Source organism: Protopterus annectens, chromosome 9.part0 (assembly GCF_019279795.1).
Source record: "Protopterus annectens isolate FY-2018-M chromosome 9.part0, PAN1.0, whole genome shotgun sequence".
Lineage (NCBI taxonomy): Eukaryota > Metazoa > Chordata > Ceratodontiformes > Protopteridae > Protopterus > Protopterus annectens.
The window spans coordinates 1,592,052,924-1,592,073,953 of NC_056743.1; the positions used below are offsets into that span (position 1 = coordinate 1,592,052,924).

Below are 21,030 nucleotides of genomic sequence, written 5' to 3' on the forward strand. Positions count from 1 at the left end.
GCAAACATCAGGTCAATTGTGCTGCATCCTGATCTGAATCCGAACTGTTCATCTCCAATCTTACATTCTACTATTCTGTGTATCCGTTTATCAATCACCCTCTCCAGAACTTTCATGCACTTTGGTAGGAGTTTGATGCCTCTGTACTGTCCACAGTTGTGGATGTCCCCTTTGTTCTTGTACACTGGCACGAGTATACTTATTCTCCAGTCATCTGGGATATGCCTTTCTCTCCACACTGCAATTAGTACCCTCAGGAGCATTTCTCCCCTAGCTCACCCAGCATCTTTATCATATTTGCTGTGACCTCATGTGAGCCTGCTGCTTTCCCTGACTTCATTTTCCTTAGTGCTGCTCTCACTTCTTCTAAGCTGGGCTCCTCTTCTACTCTCATTGTAGGCTGTTTCTGGGGCAGTACCGCTTTTGTGGGGTGTTCTTCATTCAGAAGCTGCTGGAAAAACTCCTTCCATCTGCCTTTGATGTCTTGTGGGCTGGTAAGCAGGTTGTTGCTGGAATCCCTTATGAAGGGTGCCTGACTATCTTCTTTATCTTTCTGTCTTTGCCTTGCAACCTGGTATAGTTTCTTTGTGCCCCTTACTGAGTCACTTTCCAGAAGCTGATAGAGTGCCTCTGATGCCCTATTCTTTGCTATTGCAACTTCTTTCTTAGTTTCTTTGTTAGCCAACCAGTAGTCCTTCCTAGCTTGGTCAGTCTTTTCAATCTCCCACTTCTTCCTGCACTCCTTCTTTCTTTTGATTACTTCCTGCACTTCTGCATTCCACCACCAGCTTTCCTCATTGTACCTTATTTCCATACCTGGCTCGGCCACATATCTTTTCTGTAGTCCTAACACATGCTGTTTTTAGGCGCTGCCACTCTTCTTCAACTCCACCTATTTCCTCCTCTTCTTGGGGTGCTAGAGCCCTGAGTAATTCCTTGAACTGCTGTACTTTCTCTCCAGTCAACTTCCAGGTCTTCAGCCTTCTCTGACCACTGCTTGCAGCTGATTGTGGCAACTACTGGTTTATGCTGTGAACCGACTGTTTCACTGGGGATGACTTTGCAATCATGTCTAAATATATATATATATATATATATATATATATATATATATATATATATATATATATATATATATATATATATATATATATATATATATATATATATATATAAAAGTCAATTCTTATGAATGGTGGGATAAAGCCACATATTTAGTATGAGTGAAGTTTTCTACAACTGGTCAGGAAATAATCCCATTACTGTGAGTCATGTGGTCCTTATCTGTTATTAGATTCTTTCTTTCTGTACTAACAGTTGTTTTGCCATTTTTTCTTGATTTCATGTGCACAAATAGATAATAAAATAAGACTTTAACTTTATTGCATTAACTTAGCTGACCCTCTCACTTTCATCTTTAACTGATTATTCTGATTGCAGGTCAGTTTTCCTAGATCTCTGCATGCACTGCTACAGTATAGTTAAAATGCAGCTCTAATAGTTACCTCTGGGTACACTGCAGCAAACCATTTGAAAACCAGGTGTATCCTGCCTACCGAATATGCATATTACTGCATGTTTATATCTTTAAGTACCTGGGACATGAAGAGTCTGTCATGTTTTAATATAGATAACAGCGAAGTTCAAGCGTACACAGAATGCACAACTAGTGTTTTCATATTGATGTGACACTGGTATCATAAGGCAATGTGAAACTGGTGCTTCATGGTATTGTTAAATATACTTTCCATTAACATGGTTTCCTTCACTATTTAAATAAAAATAAACAATGGTCAAGTCCTGTTTTGAAGTTCCTTCTTCACGGGTATTGTCATCTATTTAAGAAATTTTTGGATCCTTGCATCTACAGCATTTTCAATTGTATTTTTATATTTATTTATTTGGAACTAATGCTTGCAAGGGGATTTTACCAAAGGTAAAACAGCTGTGATTTTTTTCTCTCATTAGACATAATGGCGTGTCATATGGTGCCAAGAAAGATAGTGTGCATTCACCACCTCTGCTGCAACTATCACCTGTGAACCTACATTGTAAACTGACCACACAGATAATGTCCAAGAGGGCTGAGTGCCATGTTTTAATATTCTTCCTCTTAGCTTTGATCCAAGGCAAGGAAGGTAAGGAATTGTCAAGTACTAGTCAGTTTGCTGTGTTTTTGTATGTAAATAACTGGAAGGGGACTACAATGCATGATTTTCAGAATGTGATGAGAATTCCATTAATAATTCAGAAAATCACTTGTAACTGTTAGCTATTCAAAAAGCTGTGTTACTGAATTATACCATTTTAAGTTGGCATGCAGAGGTACAAGCCAGATAGAAATACCCTTGTTATTCAATGAATTTTACAGAATCACCTGACCAATGAATTAAAAATCCTTCCTTGATCATAGTAAGTGGAATGCAGAGTGCAGGTAGAAAAGCTGGGCAGCAAATTAATTAGCAATGGTCAGTTGAAAGAACTCAAAAGTAGGAATCTCCTTGGTATGGCACAAACATAAGCATAGCATCCAGACTGCCCACCAGTGGCCATCTACTATACCTTTCAAAATTTAACATGAAACTGGGATACCAAGAAACCACATTTCCTACTGCCCCATCTAAACTGTCTTGTCAAATAAAGACCTGTCATGCATGCTGCCAAGCTTTTGTGAAATTCATGCAAGACATTAAGTGCTGTACTATAGCTCTGGTCTTCCTAAATACTAGGAGTTCCCAGCACCACAGTATAAAGCATGTCCTCATAAATTATTTTTTATTGGCGTTGGGTTGCTTAAGCTCCAGATTTGTTGCACGATGCATTTTACTTTCAGAAAGCAGCTTTTAATGATACTGGGGTGCCTAGTTTCACACTATATCCTCTCTCTGGTTTATTTTCAAGGATACATGAGTTTGCTCAGTCTTCCAGTATTGAGTGTCTTCCTTTAATACACTGTGAGTTACCCAGACTCCAGTATAAAGCACCCCATTTCTTGCTTTGGGGATATTTAGTGTTCCAATGCTGAGTGGCTCATTCCAAAACACTTGGGGTACTTGGTCCATCAATGTTGAATGCCTCATGTCAGCATAATATGGGTGCTTATGCTCTCATTGCTCTGTGCTACAGCTTGGAACACTGAGGTACCAACCCCCAAAGTTAAGTGCCAACATTAGGGTTCTGTAGGTGTCCAGTCCCTAATTACTTAGCAAAACTTTGGACAGTGGGCATGCCTTGTCCACAGTGCTGACTGAAAAATCTGAGTACCCTGGGATGTTTGGTATTCCAGGCTGAGTACCCCCTTTAGGACAGTTGCAGAATCTATTCTGATAGAACTGACCACCACAAAGGAGGGCACTATAGCACTGATTCCAGTGTTGGCTGTCACACTTGAGTAAAATGGGGTGGTCAGTTCCCTTGGCAGTGAGTGCTCCTCTTTAAGATATGAGTAAGTTCTGATTTTGCCTGAAATAGAAGAAAATATTGTTCATTTTACTTTCTGGAACCAGGGTAGCATTCTTTGTGTTCCCTTCCATACAGAACCCCTTAGTGAACCCCTCATACAGCCTGTCAGTCATACTTGTACTCCAGTGCTGTAGAAACACTGCGGGATCACTGCTTTCCTTCACTTGTAAGCAGTTCTTCATTCCTTACACCCAAACCATGAAATACGTTATGCAATTCATTTTAATGGACTTATTGTTTTAGAGCATTTTATGACCATTTCAAATAATGCAAAAATGATTTTCTGTTTCAATTTCTGTCTCATTGCTGAGTCTACAGTTGCAATATGACATCCTATCCCACAAACGGGATCTAAACATCGTTGTCAGTTTAATTCCTATAGTGAAGCTATTATATGAACATGCTGAATATTGTGTGCAGACATTTTTGTATTGCTAGTGATAATGCAATACATGTAGTTTATCTGGTGACCATACATTTATTGTTATTATTATTATTATTATTATTATTATTATTATTACTATTATTATTATTATTAATTTGCATGTGTTTACTGGGGAAATTTGACTGGACATGTAACTCTTTGGACGTAAATCCCCATTAACAATATTGTATAGTAATTAGATTTTTAACTAACATACAATATAACATTTAAAAATAAATAGACAACTACATTATAGAGAATGTACATTTAGTACATACAGGAATATAATAGAAGTATAGTAGATGTAACATAATTTGCAATTACTTTAAAGCATGTCATCTGTGAGGTTAACCTAAATAAGTACAAAGGACAAGTGAAAATGACATGAATATATTTATTGTAAGCATAGTAGCAAACAGCTTTATTATACTTCAAAAATACAAAGTCAGTGAACTATAAATGACATCAGTCAGTTAAAATAGTTATTGTGCCAAGCACCATCTGTATGCTTACTTATGAAATCAGCGGAAAGAAAAGGTGGCATATTGGTGAATAGACTTAACCAGGAGAAATATAGGAGCATGGTCATGGGCCAGTGAGGAATTGTTTCAGTGGTCATAGGCCAGTGAGGAATTGTTTCAGTGGTCATGAGCCAGTGAGAAATTGTTTCAGTGGTCATGAGCCAGTGAGGAATTGTTTCAGTGGTCATGAGCCAGTGAGGAATTGTTTCAGTGGTCATGAGCCAGTGAGGAATTGTTTCAGTGGTCATGGGCCAGTGAGAAATTGTTTCAGTGGTCATGAGCCAGTGAGGAATTGTTTCAGGTTGAGATTTAAATAACGGAAGGATACGTATCTAAGAAACAGGGAATTGAAATACCAGAGTTTAGAAACATAGTCAGAGTAAAATGCTTCTCCAACAGTATATTGTGAGTTTTATTTATAGCAAGTAATAGTTTTCCCTTAGAGTGCAGGGATCTATGTGAGAAGTACTACTACATGAGGTACCTTAAAACTGGGCACTTTTCTGGTTTGTATATAAGATTGTAAATAACCACTAGTTGATTGTAAGTCATGTGATGGGTTAAATCAATTCAGTTACTTTTTTTTATAGAGTCAGTTGTTTAGGTATGATTAGCATCAAATCTAGCTAATTTACTGTAGCATTGTTCCAGATTATTTTGTATAGCAGCATGCTGGTTGATGAAGATAGGAGTAGCATGTCATACTGTTGTGAGAAGGTATGTTAAAGCAATAGTTCCTCTAGAAGTATATCAGTGAGAAAGTGTGTAGCTCTGCATAGTAAGCTAAGTTTCTGATGACACTTTTTGATTAATAGTCGAATATGTATGTCACATCTCAAGTCGTTGTCTGTAGTGACATCTAAACGTTTGGTATGATTTACTAGCTAGTTCAATTCTAGTTTTATTGGCTGTGGACACAGTGAATATTTTCTCCCTAAGAGAGATTTAGGAGTGGACAGCTTTCATTGAGGACATATCCAGCCAAGATTCAATAGAGGAAAATGCTTCCTGGGTTTGTCATTTAGTAACTTCTTTCTCTTTGTCGTGCATGTAAGTGTAGGGTCTCCTACACATTACTGTGTAGTTATTAAATGTCCATTAGTAATGAATAATTTAAATGGAAATAGACCTAGAATGGACCCTTGTGAATGCATACTGAGACAGGGAGAAAAAGACTATTCTGTTTGCCATGTGACTGCTTGAGATCGATGTGAGCGGTAGATGAGGAATAACAAGAGGGAGGAGTGGGACAGTCATATTTTTGATAGTTTCTGAAGAAATCTTTGGTGAGAGATGGTATCATAGGCTTTTTGACATATTACTGCTTTGATACTAATATTTTCACTTAAACTTAAGGTAAAGGCTTTCTTTCTGAAGATCTATGAATGTGATTATTTTTGCTTTTCACATCTATGTCCAAAAGAAGATTATGTGAAGACCTCACAAAATTACTTTCCATAAGGTGTAATAAAATGCTGCAGTTTGAGACAAACTCATAATAACCCAAAAGTACAAATCAGAATTTAATCCAGGAAAAACAGACTTTTAATTTCAAGTTTTTTGGTACCCTAACATTATTTTTGCAGTAACTTGACCATATAACTTTCTGTGTCATGCTAATAAACTAATTATTATTTTTTATTTATACTTTGTTAACCAGGTTAGTCCCACTAGGCTAGTAGCTTCTTTTCAGGAAAAAAAATGTATTTGTTTTTATACTACTAAGGGAAATTTGGCCAGGGCATCGGGAGCTTCCCCTAGTTTTTTTGATAGGTGCCATGGGATCTTTTACATCCACCTGAGTTACCACCAACTCAGGCATATGGGATATCTGTTTAATGTCTCATCCGAAGGATGCACATGTTTTTGTCAAAAAAAGCAAATTTCCAGATTTGTTGCTCCCCCACTTGATTATTTTGAGTATTGTGAATCAGAAAACATACAATATAGGCATTGTAACAGAGTTACAGCTGTACTTTATCACATCTAAGATTAATTTGTCTTATATACTCCTAAAAGTAGATTGTACACTTTCATTTTGTGCTACATATGCAGAGACCTGCTGCATACATTACTTATTTAAGAAAAGCATGTTGAACTTTGAGGCAAAAACTTTTGAAATGCACTAAAGTTTTCATCTGCTTTAATGCTCATTTTTTAAAAAAAAATGTGAACATCAGCAGTGGATTCAGAAAACATCTTTTTTGTTTTTCTTTAACTCTTCACCAACATTTTTCTTGCATTTAAAATGGAAAACCTGTATTAGCATTTCCTATAAGTCAGATATAAACATGTCTAAGATTTGTATGTCCAAGTGCAGTCATGAAAACACTACTACTGTCTCAAGTTTCAGCCACAGTTAACAACATGATTTAACTTTTAATTTTGACTCTGCAGCCTCATGTCTAAAGTAATTCCTTTTACTTTCACTGTAATTTTACTAGTATCATACTTTCACCTCAAAGGCACTTTTTATGCATAATGTCAGAAAATGTGTATATTCCCTGATTACTACATGTCCCCTAGGATTCTACATACTATTAATGCTGAAAAATAGTAACATTTTCATTCCTTTTTCTATGTGTTATACTTTATTTTATTTACCAAGATAATTTTCATTTCAGTTACTATACTGCATGAAAAATCCATGCAAATGACACTGACAAAGACTTGTTTTTTTTTACAGCTGCACTAATCTTAAGTGAAGTGTTACATTTCTCTCTACATTTATTCATTTAAAATGTGGAGACTATTTTATTTTATTATTATTTTATTTGTTTTGGTTGAAAAGGAAAATCCAAATGGGTTAGATTCCATTTTCAGCAGAGGCTCAGGGAGAAAAGCTCCACATGAAGTTTGCAAGAAATTTTTACACAAAATATTACATTATTTTTCCGCAATGAAGAAGACATTTTTGCACAAAATTTTACATTCCATACACAATTACACTCATAGATGTCAGCATTGAAAATACAAAGTACAAATAGATAACAGAAGTTCAGAAAATAATACATTATAGATAGGAACAAAGTAAGTATAACTGTAAATTATTGTGGAATTTAGGGGGTTAGTATAAAAGAAAAACAGATGAGATATGCAGTCCTGAGATGGAGTGTAAAAGCTGATTAAGGATGTCAAGAGGTTGCAGGTCGAGGTGTTATGTACATACAGTACTGAGAAGAGGTGGGGGGTAGAAGAGAAGGGGGAGATGGGAGAGAAAAGACATAGTTAAGCGGATGTGGATGGTGTAAGATGTAATTTAGATAGTGGGAAGGTAATTATTTATTACAGAGGGGGGAGTATTAAAAGTAGGGAGGGAGAGGGTCTGCTGTGATACAGCATGTGCGTTGATACTGGGAAAGAAAACAAGCAATAAAGTGGGGGGTGTTTTAAAAAGGGCAGGGGGGGTTTATGTGATAAAAGTATGTGTGGATATTGACTTAGAGGCGATTACTGGTCGGGATGGAGGCGAAGGCTGAAAAGTGAAAAGAGGTTAAAGCAAGAGAGATAGGATAAATGAGAGGAGAGAGTTCTATGAAAGAGCGAAGCTAATGGTACAGAGAAAAGAAATGACTTAGACATTTAGAAGATGTTATCTGTGAGAGACTGGGTAATGTTAGGCCGTATAAGGCATGGTTTAATATTTCTGCTGCTCTAGATGAGGAATACATACACAAATCTTTATAGCTGAAAGATTTTGTTTGACAGCTAGATTTATGAGCAGTCAAATGTATACCCTCCCTCTTGACTTTTTGTTTACATAATACTTAACATACTTAACATAGTGTGCCACGTTCATGGTCCCAAACCTGCAATCAAAGAAAATTGAAAACAGAAAATTAATGAATGTTTTTTCACATTCAACAGACGGCAGGACAGGAAAATCATTTACTAATAAATAGCATTTGTATAAATAGTTCCCATAAAATGTGCAGGTTGGCCTTGAAATACTTTGCAGTGATCCTTGCATCTGCTGTTTTATCACTAAAGCAGACAGCATATCTATTGTAGAACAGCCAGGCACATAGATATGAGGGTAAAAACAAACACATATCAAATAATTGTTTTGTCTACTACTGTGAAAATTACAGAAATAGACACTTAATGGGTCATTTACTCAGGTTGAAGCTAAGTATTTCATGGTTTTTGCAATCATTCAACTATGTTGTTAACCGATTTCTTGGGTTCAGCACAGTGAGGAACTCAAAAGATGGGACGAGAAAGTGAAAGCAATTACTGCCTTTTTTTTTTTTTTTTGCAAATAAACATGTTTCATCATTGTGTATGTGTGTGTGTGTGTGTGTGTGTGTGTGTGTGTGTGTGTGTGTGTGTGTGTGTTCATGAATGGATGCAGCCGATAGTGGACAAATATGCCTCAGCAACACATATATGTGTGCACAGCTATATAACAGCAAAAGACATCCTCAGGCTGATTCACTTGGATTAAAATTTTGCATGCTGTATCCTTACTTTTGTTTCTATCTTTAAAACCTCTTTAGTAGAATATGACATAAATATTTCTGGCAAAAAATTAATGCACCATATTAATCTTTTATTTTTCTTTTTGGTTATAATGCACTTAAATGTCTGATCATTTGGGGACTATCTGTTTATCACATGAGATGCAATACTTTCAGGAACTCACAGAATCTTCAGCTTCTGGCAACTTTTCTACTTTCTCAGATTTCATTGATTCACTTTATAAGTGGTATAAAGTTTCTGAGGATTTTATTTGCTATTTTCAGCTGCTTTATCCAAATGTAAACGTATAGTCTTGGTGGAATACGTTTTCTTCATCAGGTGAAGAAGTTAAGGGTTTAATATCCTTGGGATAAAGGTAGATTTTGGGGGATTCATAAGTATTAAATTTTGGACTAGCAGCATGTATTATAGCAACTGTAAGCTTCAGCTGTGCTGTCTGAATTATCCTTGTTAGACAAGCTGTGAAAGGTACTGAGTGCTGTTAGGACTTTTCTCCATATTTATAAGGCAGGCATACTTCAGTTTGCAACCCACAAATTATTATTCCAAAGATATTGGACTGAAGGATGTAACACAATATACCTGTATGAGCTGCTTTGCACAACTTCAGGTGTTTGGCTTCACTCAGGTGTTTGGTTCATAGGAGGTTGTTGACCATGGTCAGATGGTTATTATTAGCACAGCGAATCAGTGATTAGCACCAACTGCCCGTGTCCATAAGGGACATAGGTGCCACCCTCGGGGTGAATTTTCAGTCTCCCATCCAATGTCAAGCTTGCACTTAAAATAGGGTTATTGAGCAGCTCTGCTTCATGTGAAGTGAGAGTTTATTCCAGAGGAGTGGCAATCTCTGAGAGAAATATCTGTCTCTCCAACATGTTCTATTCTGTTTTTGTCACAGACTAAGTTGAGATCCCTGGAGCTAATGACTTTTTTCCCATTTGATTTGTGGACATGCAGCATTTCCATTAGGGCAGGGTCAGAGATTGTTCTGTAGGCCAGGCACAGGTTGCTTCTCAGTACCCTGTAGGATACAGAGCACAGACACAGGGCCTTTCAGTCTTTCTGTGTGGGTCATGTTTTGTAGGTCCTTGATTTTTTTGGTTAGATACCTCTGTGGTCTCTCCAGTTGTAGCAAGTGTCTGGTGAGGTACATGCTAAAAGGAACATTGCTGTCAATTAGTGGTCTCATGAGGGTCTAGTACAGAGGAATTATAACATCCATAGTCTTGGATGCAATACCCTTATTTATAATGTGCAACATAGAAGGCCTTCCTTAGCACTGTGGAGGCATGGAGATCAAAGTTTAAATTGCTGTCAATCTGTGTTCCCAAGTCTCTCACCACTGTGTTTGAGCTTAGGGGGTGCTATCTGTAATGAAATTTGCAGGAGCCACATCTTTGCCAAAGGGGATAATGATACACTTTTTTGCATTTAGTTTTAGACTGTGACTCTGGCACCAATCATTAGTCTGCATTAGCCCCTTTTGTAATATGTCAACATTGTTGGGGCACTCAGTGATTGCACCAGTTTGCAGTCATCTGTGAATTTTGTAAGCCACAGGCCATCTACTTTCACCAGGATGTCTGGGAAGTAGATTCCAAATAGTAGAGGGCCCAGCACAGATTCCTGTGGTACACCACTGGTAAAGGGTCTTCTGGTGGAGATGGAATCCCCAACTTTGAGAGTATACGTTCTGTGGGTGAGCCAGTTTGCTACCCATCTAGTGACTTATGGGTTAATCCCCAGCTGGGAAAGTTTCTCAATGATATCTGAGTGGGGGATTGTATCGAAGGCACTGGCTAAGTCAAGACTGGCAGTATGTATTGCTTTGCCCTCATCCTCGAAGATATCCACCAGGTTTAATAACCAAAACCTACCCTTAACAGAGAAAAACTGGGTCAGATCAAGAGTTTGGAGGTTTCCTGTGTCCTTGTTGATAAGGTCCATGATGATTCTTTCCATGGCCTTGCAGATAAGGCTAGTTAGGCTTATGAGTCTATAGTTCCCAGGGTTGGTAAATGGACCCATTTTGTGTAAGGGGATTACTGTTGCTGTTCTCTACTCTGCTGGAACAAAGCCAGTACTCACGCTATATTTGAAGAGAGTGCCAAGTGGTTCTGCTAGGTCTTGTTTTAGATTGTTTAGTAAGCAGTCTGGCATGTTATCTGGTTCCATGGAGGCTGTGTTTTTGGCCTTGGAGAGGGAGGATATAACCTGCTCTTTGGAGATGCTAAGTAGTAGACTGGTGACAGGGGCACTTTGGGGTGTGTCTGGTGGTGACAGGACAGTGAAATTTGCACCAAATCTGTCCACCAGCAGGTTGGCCACTTCTTCGGGTTTAGTGTGAATAGCACCATCCACAGTCAGTTTGGCACATAGCTGGGCATTCTCTTTAAGATTTCAGACATAGCTAAAGAAAGCCTTATGATTGTCTTTAGTTAGAAATGCTAATTTAGCCTAATAATTGGCTTTAGAGAACTTTACAAGATATTTGATTTGCTTATTAAAGCTGTGGTGGGTATTCTTCCTCTGGTGAGTAAGTTTCCTCTTGTTCTTGAATAACAGTATCTTCCATTTCTTATGTAACCTATTTATACCTGCAGTCCACTAGGGTGGCCTGTTTCTTTGGGAGGACCTGGTTTTGATCCTGACAGTTATATCTGAGTCTAAACAGTTGTTTAAATATCTATGCAGGGCATTTGTGTACTCATCTGCATAGGAGTCTTAGTTGACTGTGTTAGCAGGGGGTTTGAACCTTTTGATACCCTTGCTTAGTAGGCTAAAGTTTGCTTTGGAGAAATTTTTCAATTTGTTTGCTCCTGTGGAGATGTCCCATCTTATCTTTACCTCAAATGAGACAGATTTATGGTCTGACCTCACCAGGGAGAGCAACACACAGATGGTAGTGCAGTGATCCTCCCATGTTGGTGAGTACCAGGTCCAGGACATTTGAGTCCCTTGTAGGGGTGCAGACTAGCTGTTTCAGAGCATTTGAATTAACAAAGTCCAGGAACCTCAGGGCAGTCACATTTCTTCTAGTGTATGTTGTCCAATCTGTGGAAGGGTAGTTGAAATCTCCCATGACCAAAATATTTGGCTGTATAGGGATCTGTTCTAGCAAGTCCAGGTAGTCAGTGTGTTTCTCTTAGTTCATGCTGGGGGACCTTTACCTAGTGATGATGATGTGGTAGGATGTTTTCACTATATTTAATGGTACCTAGAGTAGATCTAGAGAGTTGTACTGTCTAAGCAGTCTCGAGGTGTATTTTGATTTAATAAAGATGGATACACTGGCAATTTTGGTTCTCTCGTGCTCGTTTTGGGGTCTGAATGTGTGGAAGGCATTGTAGCCTTGTATGGTCAGGGTGCTTCCTGCGGCCTTGAACCAAATCTCAGTGACTGCACAAAAATAAGCATCTTCCAAGGTGAAGAGTGCTTCCAGGGAGTGCAGTTTTCTGTTGAGGCTCCTAGCATTAAGCAGCATAACCTTGAGTTTGTCTCAAGTGGGTTTCTCTACGTTGGGAATTTCTTTTGTTTTGACATTGCCTGAAAAAGGCACTATGAGGGAGGCAGGTTTCTTTGCCATTATCCAAATGCCTAGAGGATACAAGTGAAGACCATCTCTGGCAAAGCAGCGTGGTCTGTTGACCATGCCTTTCCAGGCTGACAGATACTGGATCCCCTTGGACTGGCACCAGAAGCTAAGCCAATGGTTGAAGTCAATCATTTTTTGTCTGTACTGTGACATCATCCTGAGTGTAGGTAAAATGCTACTTAGTGCTAGAGACATACCTGCCTAGCACATATAATCTATGTGTTCAATCATGCCTCTCTTCATATAGTCCAAAGAGGTATGTCTCAAGTCATTCACTCCAACATGTACTATTACAGAATCATAACGGTAATGGTTGTTGCATGACGTGATTGCATGCATGATTTGATGGATCCTGGCACCTGACAGGTAGTTAACAGTGACTTTCTCCTTCTCCAGCCTCGTGAGGGGGACATCTGTGTGTCTCACTATGGAATTGCCTATGACCAGGACATTAGGTTTTGATGTGTTTTGTCTTAGGGGGTTATTTGTTGAGATACTTGCATGTGTGTTGCTATGTGAAGTGGGGTCCATTTGTGTTCCAGTATGTGTGATCTGCTTGTGCTTGGGAGGTCTCTGGACCTTTGGTATGCTCTTAGTGAGTGCCTCAACATAGTGGGTCTATGTGACTTGACCTTGTCTTGTGTGAGAGGAGAGATGTGTGTGTTGACAACTGTTTGATGTCTTGTTTATTGTTACATGAGAGGATTGATTCCATCTTCATGGTATACTTACATCTCTCACATACTGTATTTGTTTGCTTTAGGGGGATGTGGTTGTCAGTATACATGAGGCAATTACTACATTGCCCTAGGATGTCCATGTCAATCAGGCTAGCTGATGAAATGCTGGGGAACTGGCTGTCCATTGTAGCAGGTTAAACCATAAGTATTAGTTGGGGAGTGTGCAAGTTGGATTAGCTTTTGCTGTAGGACTAATTCGGCTACCTAAACAAGGGGTTTTATTCTGTTGAGGATTAGGGGTGAAGGATTGTGGTGATACAACTCAGTGCTCAGCTGAGTTGTCTGCTGTACAGCAAGAAAGCTTGTGATGGATCAACTGACAAACATGTCAGGAAAAAGTAGCTTCTAGGAGTTTGCTACTATACAGGGCACTGATAACACTAGTTGTGTGGTGTGCAGCTACATGCAAATGTGAGGCTTATATACAGGTGAAATTAAACTGTTTTAAACTAGTCTGCCAATAGGAGATGACACAATGATCAGTCCTCCAGCAATTCTGCCACAAGGGTGCAGGGGAGCCCTACTTAATGTAAAATGGCTGTATTTGAGTTCAAGTGTATAAAAAGCAAGGTACATTCAGCAATTCTGGATCTAATCTATGCTATCTTAGCAATATTACAGTGCAAAACAAGTGCAGATAATGAAGCAGGAACAGACAGGAAAAAAACAGTCAGAAAAAGCACCAATTAATGCAGTAAAACAGTTAAATGCAGTAGATCAGCACACTTCTGCCACAAGGTTGTAGAAAACTACTTTCTTAATATAGAGTAGCTGGTTCGGAGCCCAAGTATAACAATACCACACAAACTACCTACAACAGCACTGCAACTAACAGATACAATGCAATACAGTGCAATTAACTATGAAACAGCAGACAATACATTTTTTTAAACTGCTAAGGTACAGTCACAGTACATAAGAGAAGTGCAAAAAAAATACGTAGTGTCCTTTTGACATTTCCCAACTCAGACAAACCAGGCAAATGCAAACAACCACGAGACGAACAATCCCAGTACTCTCAATGCAAAAGCACAGTAAGGATGGGTCTGGAGTGAAATGCTACCACAAACAAACTTAGAAGATACAAAATGCTACTACAAACAAACAAAATGCGGATACAGCAGTGTACTTTAAAGAGCTTATAAAACAGTGATTATTCAATAGAAGTACTTTGCTTTGTATAAGTAAATCAAGAGCCATTCAATTGTACAGAATTTATAACTAAAAACAAAATAAGATGATTAATAAGCCCTTCAGCCAATAGAATTATATGCAGAAATCTCAAATGTTTCACCAACTTTAACAGGCCAGGCAGCCTCCCAGTGCACTAGATGGAAAATCCACTGACCTCTTGATCTAAAAACAAGTGCTTGCTAGAGTGAAAAAATACACTGCTTTATCCAACAGCTACGTAGATAATGAATTCAGATCAAGTAGATCAGTAGAACAGACAATGAGAGGCAAAATGCACTTTTTTTTGCAAAAGGAAAGGAAAATAAATAATTCAATAGATCAACTGCAGTGTAGAAAGATAAATGCTTATTAAGCTCAATTTAGAGTAGGGGTGACCAGCTTAAAATTACCAGGTTTAAAAAGCAGCTCAACAAAGGGGAGTTTGAGTGGGAAACAAGTAGATAATCCCCAGCAGTGCTTTAATTTCTGCAAACTTGACATATTTTCAGCAAAAGACAAAGGACCAGAAATTCAGTGTGTTTAAGTATCACTCCAGAGACAATTAACCAATGGAAAAAACATGTAAAATGTGCAGGCTAGGTAATTTAAGTCTATCTCCCACTTAGAACAAAAACACCAGGCCAAGCAGATTTCTTAAAAGAGAAAACAAAATGGAGGAGGTAAAAGAGAAAGTTGCTTCAAGTTTACTTTCCTCAGGCAGCAGGGAATTCCCAGCTGTGCTTTAGTTTCTGCAAGCTTAAAATCTTTTTTAGCAAAAGACTGAAGGGCCAGAAATTCACTGTGTATTTAAGCATCACTCAAGAGACAATTAACTAATGAAAAAAAAAAACATGTGAAATGTGGCTTCATTCCTATTTTTCTGGCATTTCTGTCCTTTTGTTCCTCCTTAGCGTGGGCTGATTGTTGTGCATTAGCTGCTTTGTCCTATTCCATGTGGATAGTTTGTACCAGGGGACCGATTCTGTAGTCTTTTTAGGCTGGTGTACATATTAAGGGCTCAGATGTCTGTTTGTTGGATTGGTTACCTAGGTTTGGTGTCTAGACTAAATGGTAGCTGCCTTTTTTTCCTGGATGACTGTTACATGGGATATGTAGCACAGCTAGGGTGATAACCTAACAGAGGCAGGTGCAAGTGGCTAAAATGGTTGCAAGGATGAGGAAATATATGCATAAGTTCATATTCTAGAAAGAGAGAAGAGAAGTTGAACATCTGGTGAAATGGCAAGAGCTTCACACAACTGTGACTTTATGACTGGTATAGTAAAAAGTCATGGACATACTGCTTATACAGCAATTTAAGATATACTTTATAACTACCATTTACCCTGAATAACTCCATAGTATGCAGGCCTACTGATGTGCTGTTCTGTAATCACCAGGTTACTACGGCACAGTAACCTGGTATAACTCACTAATATGTTGGACATGCTAATGTGAAATTTTGTAATTACTAGTTAACTATGTTGCAGTGATCTTTTATAACTTCAAAATATGCAGAGCATGCAGATGTGCAGTTCTGAAATCACCAGGTTACTATGGGGCAGTAACCTGGATTAACTTTGTAGTGTGCAGGACATGCTGATGTACAGTTCTGTGATCACCAGGTTACTATCGGGCAATAACCTAGTATAACTTTGTTGTATGCAGGGAGTGATGAGATGCAGTTCTGTAATCACCAGGTTACTATGGGGCAGTAACCTGGATTAACTTTGTAGCGTGCAGGACATGCTGATGTGAAGTTCTATAATCAAATGTTTACTGTGGTGCAGTAACCTGATATATTTCTAGTATGCATGGCATATGGTTCTCCAGCTCTGTAATCACCAGCTTTCTCTGGAACAGTAACCTGGTATACCTCTGTAGTATGCAAGGCATGTGGCTGTGCAGTTCCGTAATAACCAGGTTACTATTGTGCAGTAACCTGGTATAACTGTGTAGTATGCAGGGCAAATTCATGTGCAGTTCTGTGATCACCAGGTGCTATGGCACAGTAACCTGGTATGACTTTGTTGTACACAAGTCATGCTGACATGCAGTTCCTTTATCACCAGGTTACTATAGTGCAGTGGCCTGCTATAACTTTATAGTATGTAGGGCATGCTGATGTACAGTTCTGTAATCACCAGGTTACTATGGGGCAGTAACCTGGATTAACTTTGTAGTGTGCAGGACATGCTGATGTGAAGTTCTATAATCAAATGTTTACTGTGGTGCAGTAACCTGATATATTTCTAGTATGCAGGGTATATGGATCTCCAGCTCTGTAATCACCAGCTTACTCTGGAACAGTAACCTGGTATACCTTTGTAGTATGCAGGTCATGTGGCTGTGCAGTTCTGTAATCACCAGGTTACTACAGTGTAGTAACCTGGTATAACTGTGTAGTATGCAGGGCATATTCACATGCAGTTTTGTGATCACCAGGTACTATGGCACAGTAACTTGATATGACTTTGTTGTATACAAATCATGCTGACATGCAGTTCCTTTATCGCCAGGTTACTATAGTGCAGTGACCTGCTATAACTTTGTAGTATGCAGAGCATGCTGATGTACAGTTCTGTAATCACCAGGTTACTATTGGGCAGTAACCTGGTATAACTCTGTAGTATGCAGTACATACTGATGTACAGTTAGGTGATCACTAGGTTACTATGGGGCAGTAACCTGGTATAACTGCAGTATGCAGAGGATATTGGTATGCAGTTCTGTAACCACCAGGTTACTATGGTGCAGTAACCTGGTATAACTTTGTAGTATGCAGGACATGCTGATGTACAGCTCTGTAATCACCATGTTACTATGGAGCAGTAACCTGGTATAACTGCAGTATGCAGAGGATATTGGTATGCAGTTCTGTTATCACCAAGGTACTATGCTGCAGTAATGTGATATAACTCTGTAGTATGCAGTACAGAACTGAAGTTCTGTGATTACCACGTTACTATAGTGCAGTGACCTGCTATAACTTTGTAGTATGCAGGGCATGCTGATGTACAGTTCTATGTCTGATCACTAGGTTACTATGGGGCGGTAACCTTGTATAACTTTGTTGTATGCAGAGCCTGCTGATGTACACCTCTGTAATCACTATCTTACTATGGTGCAATAACCTGGTATAACTTTGTAGTATGCAGTACTTACTGATGTGCAGTTCTGTGATCACCAGGTTACTATGGGGCAGTAACCTGGTATAACTCTGTAGTATGCAGTACATACTGATGTACAGCTCTGTCATCACCAGGTTTCTATGGGGCAGAAACCTGGTATAACTCTATGGTATACAGAACATACTGATGTACAGTTCTGTAATCGCCATGTTACTATGGTGCAGTAACCTGGTATAACTTTGTTGTATGCAGGGAGTGCTGAGATGCAGTTCTGTTATCACCAGGTTACTATGGCGCAGTGACCTAGTATAACTCTGTAGCATGCAGAGCATGCTAATGTACAGTTCTGTTATCACCAGGTTACTATGGGATGGTAACTACCTGGACTACATGAAAAGAGACATGGAGGACCTCTCGGATTATGTAGCTCAGGTGGGTATGGCCCTAGCCCTGAGCAGCCTCCTACCTTCACCCAGAATAACACAGTACAAGCAGAAAATGATTCCCACCAGGTCTCAATGAGAATTTGTGATGAACCAATGGGCTTCAACCTTGGTTGTAGGTTGAGTATAAAATAGAGCAATGGATTTATGGTATTTTTACTGACACTGATGAAGGCTAGTTAATTCATGTAGATGAAACCTGTCTGTTGTGTTGTTGCTGTTTTTATTTTTGTTATAATAAAGCATTTATTAGCTCCAGTCTGCTGGCCTCATGTTTTACCAAATAGAAAATTCACCCCTAGGATCACTCAAGTGGCTCTACTCGACAGAGGCACTGGGAACTAAGGTCGGGTGGCACGATGCCAGGGCAATCCTATGGGCTAGGCTTGTAAACGCTCCAGGGCCATTAGCCTAGTACACACCTATGAACCTATGAACCTATATGCAGAACATATTGGTGTGCAGTTCTGTAATCTGCATGTTACTATAGAGCAGGAACCTGGTAAAACTTTGTTGTAGGCAGGGCATGCTGAGATGCAGAAAAATGAATTTGAAACATATGTTTAGGGATAATTTAACAGTAGGTGGAAGGGATGGGTTAAGGAAGAAGAGTTGCTTTAATCCCCCTTTGCACCCCCCTTATAGGCACTTTTGATAGGATATGTTCACAGGAGATACATGAACTGCTGGACCACTATAGACCTAAGCAGTTTAATCTGACTGGAAAGGAAAAGGACTTTTTAAAAGAACTTAGAAGCCACCCCACCTTGAGGTTTATGAAGCCAGATAAGGGGGGGGGGTGCAATGGCTATAGTTAACATTAAAGACTGCAATAACAAGATTTTTGGTATGTTACAGAACGAAGATAAATATGAATGTGTCTCCAGGAATGAAATAAATATTTCTTATAGAAAAGTTAAATTAGTACTGGAGGACTCCCTATTCCAGGGGTTCATTAATGAAGAAACATACCAATTTTTGAATAACGACAACCCAACCATCCCAGTATTATTTGGAATTCCAAAAACACATAAAAACATGTATGACCCACCTTACTGGCTTATTATAACTAGTCAAAATAGTATAACATATCCATTGGGAGTTTTTATTGACCAGGTGGGGAGAAACTCTGTGACTTCTATTGGTCATACTCTATTGGATTCTTGGGACTTTTTAAGTCGGGTCCAGAAAGAATACTATAGTGAGGGTACCAGTTTTTCAACTATTGATGTAGTTGATTTATTCACCTTTATATTGCACGAAATAGGGCTGGAGTTTTTTCATGAAGTGTTAGTGGAGAAAACTACCTTGGGAAACACCAAAGTAAACTTCATTATGGTGTTAATGGAAATTATTCTTGTGAACAATTTTTTTTAGTTTCGGGGGTGAGTTTTTCCGTCAGACTAATGGGGTGGCAGTGGGTACTAGTTGTGCCCCACTTTTTGATAATTTAGTCATGTACCGTTGGGAAAGTGAACATATCATTAACAGTCCTTTTAAGGATTCTTGAACTGTTTACCTTAGATAGTTGGATGATATGTTTATTCTCTGGAAGGTAGGGGAAAAGCATATGGAGTTCCTTAACTATTTGAATAGCATATGTGATTATTTCAAATTTACAGGTAATGGTGATAAGGACAAGATTAGTTATTTGGATGTGTGTCTCTGGAAAGATAAGTGTAAACAATGTTTTTAATCCTGTGTCTATCGAAAACCTACTTTTCCCAATGATTATCTTGAGTTTAAAAGTAGTCACCCCCAGCATGTGAAAAGAAATACTGTGAGGGGTCAGATGGTCAGTATAGCAAGAATGTGCTCAGACCTCGAAATAGCAAAGGTAGAAATGGGTACTCTAGTAAATTTATTTTAGCAAGGAGATACCCATTGGAGTTTGTTTTACTCATTTGTGACCAAGTGATTGGTGAATGGGGTACTAGATACAAACCACTGTTAGGGGTAACCCAGAACAAAGAGGTAGAAGTCCCTTACCCACAGGGTAAGAATTACTCCTATTCAATGGTATTAACCTATGGGGAAACTTGCAACAAAGTTATAGACATTCTTAAGAAAAACTGGATACTTTTGAAAGAAAACTTAGAGCTTTTAGCGATTTTAGGTAATGGACCTACTTTTTCTTATAGGAGTAATAGTAATTTAAAACTACTGTTAGAACACCCCATAGAGTACAAAACTAAGACCCCAAAGGGAACTACTAGATGTGGGGCCTGTGACTATTCTAAATTTATCATCACAACTCCCACTATACAAGTTGGTAGTAACGATTTTGAGGTGAGGTTAGCCACGGGCTCCTGTACCACTACAGGGGTGGTTTATATTGCTATTTGCCAGGTTTGCCAGGATTTTTATGTTGGCAAAATGGAGAGGAGGTTCAGAAGAAGAATCTATGAGCACCTTTATAGTATTAAGAAACAGGATGAAAACAATGCACTATACCAACAAACCCTAACCATACTTTTTTGTTTGGCATTTTGGAAGTGGGTGGTATGGATTTTAGGGTGGTTGACTGGAAAAACAGATTAGACAGGGCTGAAATGAGATGGCAACTATGGTTGAATGCCACAGTTGCCCCAGGTATTAATGACAACATTTCAATCAAACCAGAATTAAAACTTAGGGCAACAAGACTATAATATTAGTCTGTTTAAAAAGTGTTTTTCTTGTTTAATATGAACAAATTTTGGTAATACATGATATTATTTGACCTACTAATGTATTTCCTAAGGTAACTGCTTTTAGTTTTTATTAAGTGGATATTAATGTTGTTGTAGGATTTTAATAATTAATTGGAATGGTTAATTGGGGAAGTGTTCCTGTATAAGGATTTATTATTGCATACACACACACAGTTCTGATGAAGTCTTGATTGACAAAAGTGCTTGACTGTGGTTCCTTTTGGATTTTTTTGGATATATATTACTCAATTGCTTTTCATTCATACCATTGATTTTTTTTGACTTGTGGGATTAAAATATTGTCATTACATTTAGGAGTCCATTTTTTGGCTACAGCTGGAGTGGTAAACTTTTTCTGAGATG

General features: G+C 38.5%; 1 protein-coding gene across 1 annotated transcript in view; it reads left to right on the forward strand.

Moving 5' to 3' along the window:
• Positions 1 to 21,030, forward strand: part of LOC122810725 (transforming growth factor beta receptor type 3-like) — a 207,440-nt gene that overhangs the window by 126,024 nt on the left and 60,386 nt on the right. The window contains exon 3 of the mRNA XM_044082287.1: positions 1,969 to 2,138. Within this exon, the coding sequence (XP_043938222.1) occupies positions 2,072 to 2,138 (67 nt within the window). The 5' untranslated portion in view covers positions 1,969 to 2,071. The remainder of the gene's footprint in view (positions 1 to 1,968; positions 2,139 to 21,030) is intronic.